This window comes from Hypomesus nipponensis, chromosome 16, assembly GCF_054491055.1.
Source record: "Hypomesus nipponensis isolate SF chromosome 16, ASM5449105v1, whole genome shotgun sequence".
NCBI lineage: Eukaryota > Metazoa > Chordata > Actinopteri > Osmeriformes > Osmeridae > Hypomesus > Hypomesus nipponensis.
In genome coordinates, this window is record NC_140376.1 from 1,038,156 (window position 1) to 1,052,525 (window position 14,370).

The 14,370-nt window shown below is 52.0% G+C and overlaps 2 protein-coding genes across 2 annotated transcripts in view; one reads left to right on the forward strand and one right to left on the reverse strand.

The window, feature by feature from the left end:
* The window catches only part of cers4a (ceramide synthase 4a), a 72,496-nt gene that overhangs the window by 14,527 nt on the left and 43,599 nt on the right, over positions 1-14,370 (reverse strand). The gene's annotated exons all lie outside the window — the stretch shown is intronic.
* Positions 10,545-14,370, forward strand: part of fbn3 (fibrillin 3) — a 49,345-nt gene continuing 45,519 nt past the window's right edge. The window contains exons 1-2 of the mRNA XM_084675583.1: positions 10,545-10,853; positions 12,763-13,130. Coding sequence (XP_084531709.1) covers positions 12,967-13,130 — 164 coding nt within the window. The 5' untranslated portion in view covers positions 10,545-10,853; positions 12,763-12,966. The remainder of the gene's footprint in view (positions 10,854-12,762; positions 13,131-14,370) is intronic.

Consider the following 14,370-nt stretch of genomic DNA (forward strand, 5'->3'; position numbering starts at 1 on the left):
AAGCCCAGGCTCCCAGTCTGGCAGCTCTGTCTCTCTGGGCCAACAATAACACCCTGGAGAGGTGGGGAATGTGCACAGGAAACCAGCAGTCACATGACTGCAGAACACCAGGCCAGGGTCAGTCACACTGTAGCCCAGAGAGAGGGGAAGAGAGGGAGAAGGAGATGCAGAGTGAGAGAGGTGGAAAGAGAGGGAGAGAGAGAGTGAGAGAGAGAGAGAGAGAGAGAGAGAGAGGAAAGGGGGGTCCTCCAGGAAACACACTCTCTGCTTTCCCACGGGATCCTCTCCCTCATAAACACACACACTTCTCTCTCTCTCACACACACACCTCTCTCTCTCTCACACACACACACCCACAAGGCCTAGTTTCAGCCAGGCCAGACCTCTCTGGCCCTCTATAACTTTCAGCAGAGGAATCCCACTAATGTCCCTATTGACTAAGCCTGGGCCTCCCTCTCTCTCTGTCTCTCTTTCTCTCTCTCTCTCTCTCTCCCTCTCTCTCTGTCTCTCTCTCTCTCCCCCTCCTCTCTCTCCCTCTCTCTCTGTCTCTCTCTCTCTCCCCCCTCCTCTCTCTCTCTCTCTCTCTCTCTCTCGCTGTCTCTCTCTCTCACACACACACACAATCTATCTTTCTCTTTCACATCATGTCTTTCTCTTCCTCACACCATCTCTCTCTCTTTCACCATCCCCCTCTCCCCATGCTAGGTGTGTCCTTCTCCTCACTGTTCCCTAAACAACAGGACCACTGTTTCAGGCCAGGAATGGGGACTCCCCCCCCCCTCCTCTCCCCCCCCCCTCCTCTCCCCTCTCCCCTCTTCCCCCTCCCCCTCCTCTCTCCTCTCCCCCTGTTTCCATCCTGTTGTTCTTGGCGTGTTCCCCCAAGCCCCCAGAGAAAGCACTCCTCTCGGGTCCCTCAAGAAAACACGGCAATAACCTCTCCTCTTCCCCCACACCCACACGAAGACAAGGATAACACAACTAGCTAAAGGTCCACAGCCCTTCTGCTGAACCCCCCCAGAAAAAAATGTCGACCCTGGCTTGTTGAAAACCTTTCTCACCAACAAGATTTGACCTGGTTCCTTCCTGATTCCAATAGTGAATCTTGCTTCCAGCAGATGGCGCCAGATATGTGGTTCCTATATCAACACCCTGGACCAGTTAAAGGCAGGGTCGGTAATTTTGCACATCGACAGATATATAGCCCGTCCAATCATTGCATTTGGTCCGAATGCCGTCCAATCATATCATTCCGTACAAACGCAATGATTGGTTGTGTTTATTACAGTCCTTAGACGGCCACAAATATGAGATTTAAACCATTTTACAACCAGATCATTTGATTAATTGATCGCTATCGGGATTTGAGGTTTATTTCAGCAAAGATGAAAAATGGTGTCTCTATAACATGACCTACTCTGCCTTTAACCGTGAAGGATCACGGCCGGCCAATCGGCTGCTCCTGGAACACCAGGAGAGTGTTCATCAGGTACGTGAGTTCATGAGCTCTTCACATTCCTGAGAGGAGAGACTGATGGGTACACGAGGAGAGAGACCCTATCTGGTCCAGCACAGGGGCCAGCCTCTCTCACCGACCTCTTAGTGACCTTAATTAACAGGCAAACAAGAGGCAGGGTCAAAGGTCAAGTTGTGGCAGGACTGAGGGGGAGGGGCATGGTGGGCCATGTCACTGGGAAGGTTCAGAGACTCCTGGGGCGTCAACCATCAATTTTACTCATTCTAGCATAGCATAGCCCACCCCAGACTAGCCTAGCCTAGCCCAGACTAGCCTAGCCCACCCCAGACTAGCCTAGCCTAGCCCAGACTAGCCTAGCCCACCCCAGACTAGCCTAGCCCATACTAGCCTAGCCCACCCCAGACTAGCCTAGCCCACCCCAGCCTAGCATAGCCCAGCCTAACCCACCTAGCCTGTGGCTCTTTGCTCTTAGCAGCAGGTTCAGACAGGCCCAGCTGCCAGCCCAAGGCCTGTCATTGTCTCCCAGTGACATCATAGACATTACTGTGTAAGGACATCTGTCATTAGCATTTCTGTAATTGTTATTATTATGGAAAGGACCGTGAAGTCCTCTCTGAATGCATCATGTTTGTCCAATTTACTGTGAGAACAACCTGGAGGAGGAGGATGGGGACTAGGAGTGAAGGAGGAGAGGGGAACATATGGCTGGTGATTAGCATGTAGCTGGAGATTAGCATGTAGCTGTGAGGTGTCTGGCATCGATTAGCTGAGCTCCACCGGGTCTCACACCTCTGTCAGACTAGGTGTGCTGTCACCGTGTCATCATCACTGTCGTCATGGTTTCCTGGCCTAAGGAGTCCTTCAGCTGAACAAAACTGCAGGAACATTTCAATCTTCCTCTCTGTCTCACCCCCTTGCTCTCTCTCTCTCTCGCTCTCTCTCTCTCTCTCTCTCTCTCTCTCTCTCTCTCTCTCTCTCTCTCTCTCTCTCTCTCTCACTCTCTCTCTCTCTCTCCCCTCTCCCCCTCCCTCCATCCTCTCTCTCTCTCTCCCCCTCCCTCCATCCTCTCTCTCTCTCTCTCCCCCTCCCTCCATCCTTTCTCTCTCTCTCTCTCTCTCTCTCTCTCTCTCTCTCTCTCTCAGGGCTGAAGCAGTGAGGGACTAGGGCAGCTGGGAGGCCCAGACATCTTCATCTGTGTGTTTCCATGTGTGCGTTTCCATGTGTGTGTTTGTGTATGTGCGTGACTGTGTGTGTGTGTGTGTGTCAGGGGAACTTGACTGATCCAGTGTAGGAATTTGCCCCACATCAGGCCCGGGGAAGTAAATCACATGACCAGCGTTTTGGGACAGACCCTAATGAAGATAGAAGGGTTGAGAGAGGAGAGAGGGAGCATTCCTGATGCTAGTCTAAAGCTCAGACATACGCACACACATACCCACAACACACTCACACACACAACACACAAACACACACAGACTCCTCTACGTCGCTGCGTAGCTAGCAGGCTAATGAAGTCTTGCGCTGCTCTGACGTAGCTGTGGCTCCCACACAGGCCAAACCTCAACCAGCAACAGATGCAGGAAACACACTGTACTTAACACACTTCCACAATGAGACCACACACACACAGACACCCTGCACACCTGAAATCATTTCTTACGCTCTGGTACTGTACCACAAAAAGGTCTGCAATTCAATTCACAAGAACACAGACAGCAGCTTTACAGGGCTGCTACAGGGCTGTTTGAGGCCTCCATAAGGTGCGTCTCTCAATCCAACAGTCTGGTGATTACTGGCCCCAGACCTTCACCTGGACCCCAGAGAGGAGGAAGAGGAGGACAGACATACCGACACAGTCCTGTCTCTGTCTCCATGGAGGACAGATATACAGACACAGTCTCTCTCTCTCTCTCTCTCTCTCTCTCTCTCTCTCTCTCTCTCTCTCTCTCTTCATGGAGGGGCCCTAGGGGGCAGGGCTACACCTGGAACTTCCAGCCCTGACCTCCGGTGAGACCACCCCCCAACCTGCCACCTCACCCCCCAACCTCCCACCTAACCCCCCAACCTGCCACCTCACCTCAGGAAGCCACGTCTTCAAAGCCTCCATATGGGGTGACACCCAGCCACAGCCAGGGAGTGAGGGGGTGAGGGAGAGACAGAGAGAGAGACAGAGACAGAGAGATCAGTCCTCCTAGCAGCCTAACAGACAAACACAGCTGGTCACCTGATGCCCTCTACCTAAACTGCCCCTCCACCACACACACACACACACACACACACACACACACACACACACACTTGAATGTATAGTTGTGTACATATTTGGGATGTGTGTGTGTGTGTGTGCATCTACTATGTGTGTGTGTGTGTGTGTGTGTGTGTGCATCTACTATGTGTGTGTGTGTGTGTGTGTGTGTGTGTTGGGGGTGTACAGAGTGTGAAACTGACTGATTATGTCTTCACATCTTCAATGTTTTTATAGTAACACACACTCACTCTACCCCCCCATACACACACACACACACACACACACACACACACACACACACTCACTCTAGCCCTGACTCCTGGGTGGTCCTGATACAGACCTTAACAGCATCTGTACCAGCGTCAGCAATGGAAAGTGACTTTCTACACGCGTGACCTTCTACATGCGTGTCTGGGTGGCAGGACAACATGACATTTCTGTCTCTCTCTCCCCCTCTCTCTCTCCCCCCCCCTCTCTCTCTCTCTTTCTCTCTCTGTTTCTGTGTCTCTCTCTCTCTCTCTCTCTGTCTCTCTCTCACACACACACAAACATTAGAAGACAGTAGAAAACCCATGTATTCAGAGACACACTATCTGCCACACACACACACACTCTCTCACACACACAGGTTCTCTCTCTGCTGTGTGTTTTGGACTTGCTGTGCTACCAGCTGCAGGAAGTCTGTCAGACGAGGCAGGCAGGTATAGTTCCATCTCCCTGCCAAGTGTCTTAACATCTGTCCCCCCTCCCCCCTCCCCCCTCCCCCCTCCTCCCCTTCTCACTGACTCAGGCTTGTGATGCTCATTCATTTGTTCTGAGTTCACCTGCTTTACTGCATTTTCACCTGCTTTACTGCATTTTCACACTCATAAAAGGCTGTTTGCGCCCCTGTCAGGCTGGGCAACCAGGGGCGTGTTGCTGAGGAACGATTACCTCACCAGGGTCTTCTCATCTAGTCAGAACTGAGCACAATGGAAATTATTCTTGTTTAGATTTACGTTTTTACACTCCTGTGTAGCGTAACATGTAGCTGGCATAGCATAGCATGTAGCTGGCATGCTGGCTATCTGACTGGCTGGCTAGCTAGTTGCTTTCTGACTGTCTGACTGTCTGGCTGGCTATCTGACTGTGGCCCGCGTAGAGCAGCAGATAGCTTTACAGTCAGGATGTGAGATGACCTCACCCCTACCAGAGACCGGTCCCCTCGGAACGAACAGGAAGTGGGAGAAAAGAGAGAGAAAGAAACCTCCCATAAAATACTATAGAGAAGAGGAGGAGGAGGAAGAGGTAGGGAGGAGGAGGAGGAGGGAAGAAGGAGGAGGAAGGAAGGAGGGGAGGAGGAGGAAGAGGAGGAGGAGGAGGGAAGGAGGGGAGGAGGAGGAGGAAGGAAAAAGAGGAGGAGGAAGATAGTGGTTGTCAGGAGGCAGGATGACCATGTCTGGGTCTTTATGAAGCAGGAGGCAAAGACAAACATGTCTATTTGACAAACATAGAAAGAATATTCATAATGGATGTTGTGTTTGAGTCCAGTTGTGATTTTGTGCTGTAAATTCCAACCGTTATTTGGCTTCCCCTGAGATGCGATGTTTTATGAGCTTTCAAAACAGAAGACGTCGTCCACATCTGAAAACCATTAGTCCTGCGAACTGTTAGCAAGCACAGGATTCTTTCCGCTCTTTTGGAATCTTGCAACATTTCTCTCTCTCTCCCTCTTTCTCTCTCCTCCCCTCTCTTTCTCTCTCTCTCCCTCTTTCTCTCTCCTTCCCTCTCTAACCTTGGTCCTTTCACAGTTACAAGGATCTATCGAACAGCTCCCTCTTTCTCCCTCTCACCCACTATACTTCTCTCCCTCCCTCTTTCTCCCCTTTTCAGTCTCTTTCTTTCCCCCTGTCCTGTCTTCTGATTCATTTGAAGAGGCCGTTGGGCACTGTCCTCGTCAGGGATGAAGACCCTCCTGTTCTTTCTCCCACCTCTCCTCCTCTTCCTCTTCCTCTCCCTCTCCTCCCCTCCCCTCCCCTCCTCTCCCCTCCCTTTTCCTCTCCCCCTCTCTCCTCTTTAAGTGGATCAGTGTGTTTGTGTTTGTTTTATGAGAGGACACGTTCTCGTCCTCCAGAACACTGGAGCTCTTTGTCTTTAGTCGTGTTGTCTTTGAAGTGCTGCGTTCCTCTAGTCCTGCCTCACTGTAGCTGGAGGGAGGAGGGGAGAGGGGACAGGGGAGTGGGGGAGGAGGGGAGAGGGGAGGAGGGAGGGGTGGATGGGAGGAGAGCGGAGGAGGGGAGGAGGATTCTGTGATGTGAGGCTATCTTCTTCTGGAAGGAGGAGGAGGAGGAGAGACAGAAGAAACAACACAAGGTTTAATTCTCTAGAAAGAATCTGAATCAGATAGCAACTCCATCCATGTTCTGGATGATGTCATCTTAATGCTCCCAGAATAACTGAACCCTGAGTTGACTTCAACACTGGCTGCTCCTCTATCTTCAGAACACGATGAACCTCACAATGAGAAAGTCAATATTGGCAGGAGGTTAAAGGAGGTTTATGGGAAGATGTGGCGTCTCTCACTTCCTGTGTTCACCACAAGCTGGCCGCTGCCTCCCCCCACATGGTTACCCAGAATCCCACAGTAATGACCTCCTTGAGGGATCATCTGTCCCTCCTGGTGTCCCAACACTGAGGGGCTCTGGTTTTCTCTCTCTCTCTTTCTTTCCATCTTTCTTCCTCTCTGTCTCTTCCTCTCTCTCTAATCCTCTCTCTCTTCATCTGTCCTTCTCTCTTCATCTTGCGCCTCCAGCCCCTCAGCCCCCCCCAGTCCCCTGGTGCCCCCAGCCCCCCCCCAGCCCCCCTGGTGCCCCCAGTCCCCTGGTGCCCCCAGCCCCCCCCAGCTCCCCTGGTGCCCCCAGTCCCCTGGTGCCCTCAGTCCCCCCCAGCTCCCCTGGTGCCCCCAGTCCCCCCCAGCTCCCCTGGTGCCCCCAGCCCCCCCCAGCCCCCCTGGTGCCCCCAGCCCCCCTGGTGCCCCCAGCCCCCCCCAGTCCCCCTGCCCCCCCCAGCCCCCCTGGTGCCCTCAGCCCCCCTGGTAATGTTCCAGGCTCCAACAGCACCAGACTGGGCAATGCACCAAAAACCTGACGAGTTCTAGTCAGCACACTCTCTCATCTCTTACCAACTCATACACACACTACACACACACTACACACACACACTACACACACACTACACACACACACTACACACACGTACACTACACACACGTACACTACACACACACACACTTGGCCTGCTGCCCCTCACAATCCCTCTACTAACACACTTCACACGGAAACCCACCAAGAGTAATGCCGGCAGAAACCCTGTCATTAGGAAAGAGGGAGAGTGTGTGTGTGTGTGAAGGGTGTGTGTGTGTGTGTGTGTGAAGGGTGTGTGTGTGTGTGTGTGAAGGGGGTGTGTGTGTGTGTGTGTGTGTGTGTGTGTGTGTGTGTGTGTGTGTGTGTGTGAAGGGTGTGAGGGTAAGGTCGGTCCTAGCCTCATATGGTGACCAACTGGATCATCTGTTTTTTGTCCTGCTTGTCTTTATAGACAGAGCTTTACAGACGTCACTAATCTCAGGCCAGCAACCCAACTACCACCCCCCCCTCCACCTGGACTCTGTCCTGTCTCACCTCCCAGCCTTGTCTCTCTGTCCTGTCTCACCTCCCAGGCTTGTCTCTCTGTCCTGTCTCACCTCCCAGCCTTGTCTCTCTGTCCTGTCTCACCTCCCAGCCTTGTCTCTCTGTCCTGTCTCACCTCCCAGGCTTGTCTCTCCGTCTGATCCGTGGAAGACAAACAGCTTTTACAAAGGTGCGTCCAGAGAGTTCCTACCCCTAACAGCTGCAGCTCTGACAACATGCTCCAACGTGCAGCAACAAGAAACCCCTCTGACCACTGACAACCCAGGAACGCTCTCTCTCTCTCCTGTCTGTGGGTACATGGTCCAGGATGCTCTCTCTCTCCTCTCTGTGAGTACATGGTCCAGGACGCTCTCTCTCTCTCCTGTCTGTGGGTACATGGTCCAGGATGCTCTCTCTCTCCTGTCTGTGAGTACATGGTCCAGGACGCTCTCTCTCTCTCCTGTCTGTGGGTACATGGTCCAGGACGCTCTCTCTCCTGTCTGTGGGTACATGGTCCAGGACGCTCTCTCTCCTGTCTGTGGGTACATGGTCCAGGACGCTCTCTCTCTCTCCTGTCTGTGGGTACATGGTCCAGGACGCTCTCTCTCTCTCCTGTCTGTGAGTACATGGTCCAGGACGCTCTCTCTCTCTCCTGTCTGTGAGTACATGGTCCAGGACGCTCTCTCTCCTGTCTGTGGGTACATGGTCCAGGACGCTCTCTCTCTCTCCTGTCTGTGAGTACATGGTCCAGGACGCTCTCTCTCTCTCCTGTCTGTGAGTACATGGTCCAGGACGCTCTCTCTCTCTCCTGTCTGTGGGTACATGGTCCAGGACGCTCTCTCTCTCTCCTGTCTGTGAGTACATGGTCCAGGACGCTCTCTCTCTCTCCTGTCTGTGAGTACATGGTCCAGGACGCTCTCTCTCCTGTCTGTGAGTACATGGTCCAGGACGCTCTCTCTCCTGTCTGTGAGTACATGGTCCAGGACGCTCTCTCTCCTGTCTGTGGGTACATGGTCCAGGACGCTCTCTCTCCTGTCTGTGGGTACATGGTCCAGGACGCTCTCTCTCCTGTCTGTGGGTACATGGTCCAGGACGCTCTCTCTCCTGTCTGTGAGTACATGGTCCAGGACGCTCTCTCTCCTGTCTGTGGGTACATGGTCCAGGACGCTCTCTCTCCTGTCTGTGGGTACATGGTCCAGGACGCTCTCTCTCCTGTCTGTGGGTACATGGTCCAGGACGCTCTCTCTCCTGTCTGTGAGTACATGGTCCAGGACGCTCTCTCTCTCTCCTGTCTGTGAGTACATGGTCCAGGACGCTCTCTCTCTCTCCTGTCTGTGGGTACATGGTCCAGGACGCTCTCTCTCCTGTCTGTGAGTACATGGTCCAGGACGCTCTCTCTCTCTCCTGTCTGTGGGTACATGGTCCAGGACGCTCTCTCTCCTGTCTGTGGGTACATGGTCCAGGACGCTCTCTCTCCTGTCTGTGGGTACATGGTCCAGGACGCTCTCTCTCCTGTCTGTGGGTACATGGTCCAGGACGCTCTCTCTCCTGTCTGTGGGTACATGGTCTAGGACACTCTGTACGTGATAGGCTGCCTGATGCCAACGTCTCCACAGCTGGAGGTGGAAGGAAGAAGTTAGCAATGTTCCTCGCTTGTTTCAGATGGGAACCAGACGGAGAGAAGTGGTGGGATGGAGTGGGGGGATTTCCTCTTTGCCGGGCTGGGCACTCCGACAGGGCCAGGCTCTGGGTGGGGAGGAGGTGGGTCTGTTTAACCTGGAGGGGGGGGGGTCTTCCAGCAAGATATCTAGTCCAGCACATTTCTAATCCCCGACTGACTGGTTGGGCCTGGGTTGGCCTGGGTGATGGCGTGGCTGGCTGGCTGGCTGGGTGATGGCGTGGCTGGCTGGCTGGGTGATGGCGTGGCTGGCTGGCTGGCTGGGTGATGGCCTGGCTGGCTGGCTGGCTGGCTGGGTGATGGCCTGGCTGGCTGGCTGGCTGGCTGGGTGATGGCCTGGCTGGCTGGCTGGGTGATGGCCTGGCTGGCTGGCTGGGTGATGGCCTGGCTGGCTGGCTGGGTGATGGCCTGGCTGGCTGGCTGGGTCTGTCAGCTCAAGGCTAAGCCCTGTGTGGTGCTACAAATGAGAACAGATAGTCATGACCAGAGACACTGGCATGTACAGTACAGTGTGTGTGTCTCTGTGTGTGTCTATGTGTGTGTGTCTGTGTGTGTGTGTGTGTGTGTCTGTGTGTGTGTCTGTGTCCGTAACTGCTTGTTTTTAAGTGGTAGAACATTTCATACAAATTCCCCTAATTAGATGTAATAGTTTCAAACCTGGCTGTGCCTGCTGGCTTCAACATGAACCTCTGTCAGGGGAGTCTCTCGCTTCCACGTCAGAACCCCCCCCAGGGGCCCGACCCAGAGCAGCACAGCCAAGACCCTGGCCCCAGACCCTGGCCCCAGGCCCTGGCCCCAGACCCTGGCCCCAGACCCTGGCCCCAGGCCCCTGGCCCCAGATCAGTATCTACTAGTTGGTTAAGAGGACCAGTGTCTCTCTTTCACAACAGTCTGATGTAACTTAAGGGTTCACTTCTATAGCTGACCTCACAATTGTGTGTGTGTGTGATTGCTGTTCAGTGTGTGTGTGATTGCTGTGGGCTGTGTGGTGTGTGTGTGTGTGCGTATGTGTGTGTGTGTGCGTGTGTGTGTGTGTAATTGCCAATCTGTTTCCTAAGACAAACAACTGTGCCGTCAGCCCTCTCTGAAGGCAGCAGCATGGGGGGTGTGTTCAGCTGTTTCCAGACCCATATACCACCCTGATGACAAGAGGAGCAGCTACTCTGCCTGGACTTCCTCTGAGCAGCGACACTAAAGCTGCCCTCACTCCCACTTCCCACCGGGCCGGGGCCTAAATAACACGCCTGTACAAATGGCAGGCATTAACTTGTCACACTTTGCTAAAGGGACAATTCTTAGAGGGGTGGTTTTAACCTCCACGACTTGGTCAACTGTCAAGACAAAGTTATCCAAACACCAACATGTGATAAAGTACAGTACAATAAAAATACCTTCCTTTTTTCTTTTTTGCTGAAAAAAGTTTGATTTGTGTCTAACCCAGGCACTGTGCCTTTATTAAGGGACAATTAGTTGATAAGTTTTTCTAATCAATGTCTGTGATTATTTCTAAGTCTTGGGGTTTGGGGTGTATGGTGGGTATAAGTGAAGTGAAGTGTGTGTGTGTGTGTGTGTGTGTGTGTGAGGGTTGACTCCAGTGAATGTTCAGGAATGTGGGTTAGTCCTACAGGCCGTTAGAACACCCCCTCACGGTATTTCTTAAAAAAAGCACCTCCCCTCTTCCAATCACGGCAATTCTCTAACTTTTCTCTTTTTCTCACAAGACTACAGTTCAATAAACCATTCTGGGACACGCATCTCGTTTCAAATTCCGACTCTGGACTTTTCGAAGGCGATCCAGGAGTTATAAAGGTATTGCATCGTTATTGATTTATGACAGAGGGGATTTTCACTAACCTTATAGATTCACGATTGATTCATGCAAATGCTTCGGCAGTTCTTTATTGTATGAGCATATCTGCATGTGTGATGATTCAACAATGGTATGTGTTTGACGACTATCGAGAGTGTGGAAAGGTTTGCTCGTTTTGTTGGAAAATATTTTTTTGTACGGATTGGCTTTGGGGGCTACATCTCTTTTACCGGCTTTTTGAGTGACAACATCATAACGAGTTGTCGCTTATCACGATTGTTATTTAGTTGTTGAATTTGAATGTGTTATTAATGGGTTTCGAGAATCGATGTAATTTCACGTAGCTTATTAACTAAACTGTAAATAGTATTTGTAATTCAGTTGAATTTAAGTGTAAATATTTTCGGGCTTACATTTGCGCATTCAGTTAAGGTAATTAATGCATGTCGGATTAGATGATTTTTTTAAAGAGTTTCACAACGTCTCTGACACTGTAGGCTTGAAGCCAATTTCTCAACTACCGATCATTTTAAACTGTCGGCTAATAGTCGTATTCCAAAACGACTATTACTCAGACACACTCTCGAGCAATATGTGTGTTTAGTAAATCATTTTCCATATAGTTTGCACGGAATCAGACTCACTCGGTAATCGCTCGCCGGTAATTTGACAGTAACGGGTTTGGAGAAAGTCTCCTTCGCTTCACCAAGTAATTGATCGGGCATTTCTTTGTTCGGTCTCGGGCATTGATCCCGCCCACATTGATTTCATGTAAAGAAAAGACTGAAACTGGAGACTGAAACTTCTCTTTGCGGCCTCAAACTATCGCAGCCGCTCAGATTTCTGAGTTACAATTAAGCATTTATGAATTCTCATCGTTTTATAAAGTAGGCAATTTCAAAGCCGCATGCAGTAGAATTCCGATGACGCTACACCGGAGTGAAAGTTTGTCCAATCAATGGTCTTCATCACGGCTTCATTAGATTCTGATGTCTGGAAGTTCCCATTCATGAAGAGCCCGTGCGTATGCGCGTGTAAAGAGAGAGAGGGAGAGCGTGTCTGCAGCTGATTGAGATTAGAGAGTAGAGAGTAAAGATTACGTTCACTCATTTTCGCTCTGGATAGAGGGAAGGGATTTCTTTCCCGATTTCCCAACTCCTTGGCTGAGAAAAATCCAGTGAAAGCTAATGGTTCTCAACTCGAGTGTAACCCCGGGGGTTTGTACGGTTCAGGGGCCGTGTTACCGAGGCTGCCTCATTCAGCTGGTTTTAATGAACGAGAGAGCTTCGTCCCTGAGCTGTCTGATCGCTGCCTAAATGTTCTTCAGTTTAATGTGTTCCCAATGCGCACAGCCTAGACGTGTAAAAATAAACTTTTTGTCAAATTCATGCGAATTATTTTTGTTGTTGTTGAAATCCAGTTTTTTTCCGTTGTGACAATGAGGCAATTTTTCCCTCAGCTGAATGTAACTTTGAAGTACAGCTGCTACAAGGTAAAATAACGTGCAGTGGACGTAAGACCCCACCCTCTCATGACGTAACCTGGGATGTTAAACCACAGAACAACATATGTTCTGTAGTTAACAGACGCTTTTATCCATAGCGACGTACAGCGGGGATTTGAACCTGTGACCTCGAGCCCTGTTCTACACGTGGAGCCAACGCTCAGGCGCTATCGGAAGGTTTATTATACATAGACGTCTCTGCCAGCTGAGACGCGGTTCTTCTGCAGTACGCCTCGTAAAAACGTACCGTTCCTTGACTCTGACCACCGCAACACTGTCTGAACTATGTAATTCTGATCCTTGATCTTCTGCTGGACTTTGTAGATGTGTAATTTGTATGCCACTTTGGATAAAACCATCTGCTAAATGAATAAAACGTAATGTATGCGCCCTCCTCCCCCCAGGCCCCCCTCTCTCTCTGTCCAGTAAAGACAAACCTTCCCAGATCCAGACACGTGTGTGTGTGTGTGTGTGTGTGTGTGTGTGACGGCCTGGCTTAGACGCAGCATCCACCCAGACACCCGTGACATCACATCCAGACGTCACGTCACCCACGCTAGCAGCAGAAGAGAAGAACGGGGGCGGAGCCAGCCACGCCAGGCCGACCAATGGGAGCCGTGCGTCTGGGCCAGGTGCTGCTGGGGTGGGCGGTGCTGCAGGTGGCCTGGGGGCAGACTGGGGACGGAGGGTTCCAGGCCGGGCGCCTAGCAACAGCGGGGGAGGAGAGGGAGGGGCAGAGGGTCCGGAGGCGGGGCCAGGAGACACTGAGAGGGTGAGCACTGGGTTCTTTTATTTTTTTGATGTGTGTTGGTGTGTGTTTGTGTGTGTGTGTGTTGGTGTGTGTGTGGATGTGTGTGTTGGTGCGCGCCGGGGAAAGTGACTAAATGTATATAATCATCCTTGTCCTTGTCGACTGCAACATGAGAGGTATATGATCCAGTTCATTATGGGACAGTGTGTGTGAGCTTGGACAGGGTCATCCTAGCCAGACGAGGCTCTTTGGCCTGCTGCCTCTAGTCTGGTGCTGTAAGTGAGGCCTGCTGCCTCTAGTCTGGTGCTGTAAGTGAGGCCTGCTGCCTCTAGTCTGGTGCTGTAAGTGAGGCCTGCTGCCTCTAGTCTGGTGCTGTAAGTGAGGCCTGCTGCCTCTAGTCTGGTGCTGTAAGTGAGGTCTGCTGCCTCTAGTCTGGTGCTGTAAGTGAGGTCTGCTGCCTCTAGTCTGGTGCTGTAAGTGAGGCCTGCTGCCTCTAGTCTGGTGCTGTAAGTGAGGCCTGCTGCCTCTAGTCTGGTGCTGTAAGTGAGGCCTGCTGCCTCTAGTCTGGTGCTGTAAGTGAGGCCTGCTGCCTCTAGTCTGGTGCTGTAAGTGAGGCCTGCTGCCTCTAGTCTGGTGCTGTAAGTGAGGCCTGCTGCCTCCAGTCTGGTGCTGTAAGTGAGGCCTGCTGCCTCTAGTCTGGTGCTGTAAGTGAGGCCTGCTGCCTCTAGTCTGGTGCTGTAAGTGAGGCCTGCTGCCTCTAGTCTGGTACTGTAAGTGAGGCCTGCTGCCTCTAGTCTGGTGCTGTAAGTGAGGCCTGCTGCCTCTAGTCTGGTGCTGTAAGTGAGGCCTGCTGCCTCTAGTCTGGTGCTGTAAGTGAGGCCTGCTGCCTCTAGTCTGGTGCTGTAAGTGAGGCCTGCTGCCTCTAGTCTGGTGCTGTAAGTGAGGCCTGCTGCCTCTAGTCTGGTGCTGTAAGTGAGGCCTGCTTTCCTGGCAGCTAGTGCTCTGCTGCTCTGTGGCCCCCAGCCAAGCTAGCCTCAGTACCGCACCAAGCTCAATACAACATTGTTCTCCCAAACAGCACGAGCCAAGCAAACAGGCTTCCAGCCACATAAAAAACCATCTCTGGAGTTATTCTCAGCATCTCATCCTGTTCATGGGAAAGAGAGAGATGAGGGGGGAGAGAGGGAGGAGGGGGAGAGAGGGAGGAGGGGGGAGAGAGGGAGGAGGGGGAGAGAGTAATGAGGGGGAGAGAGGGAGGAGG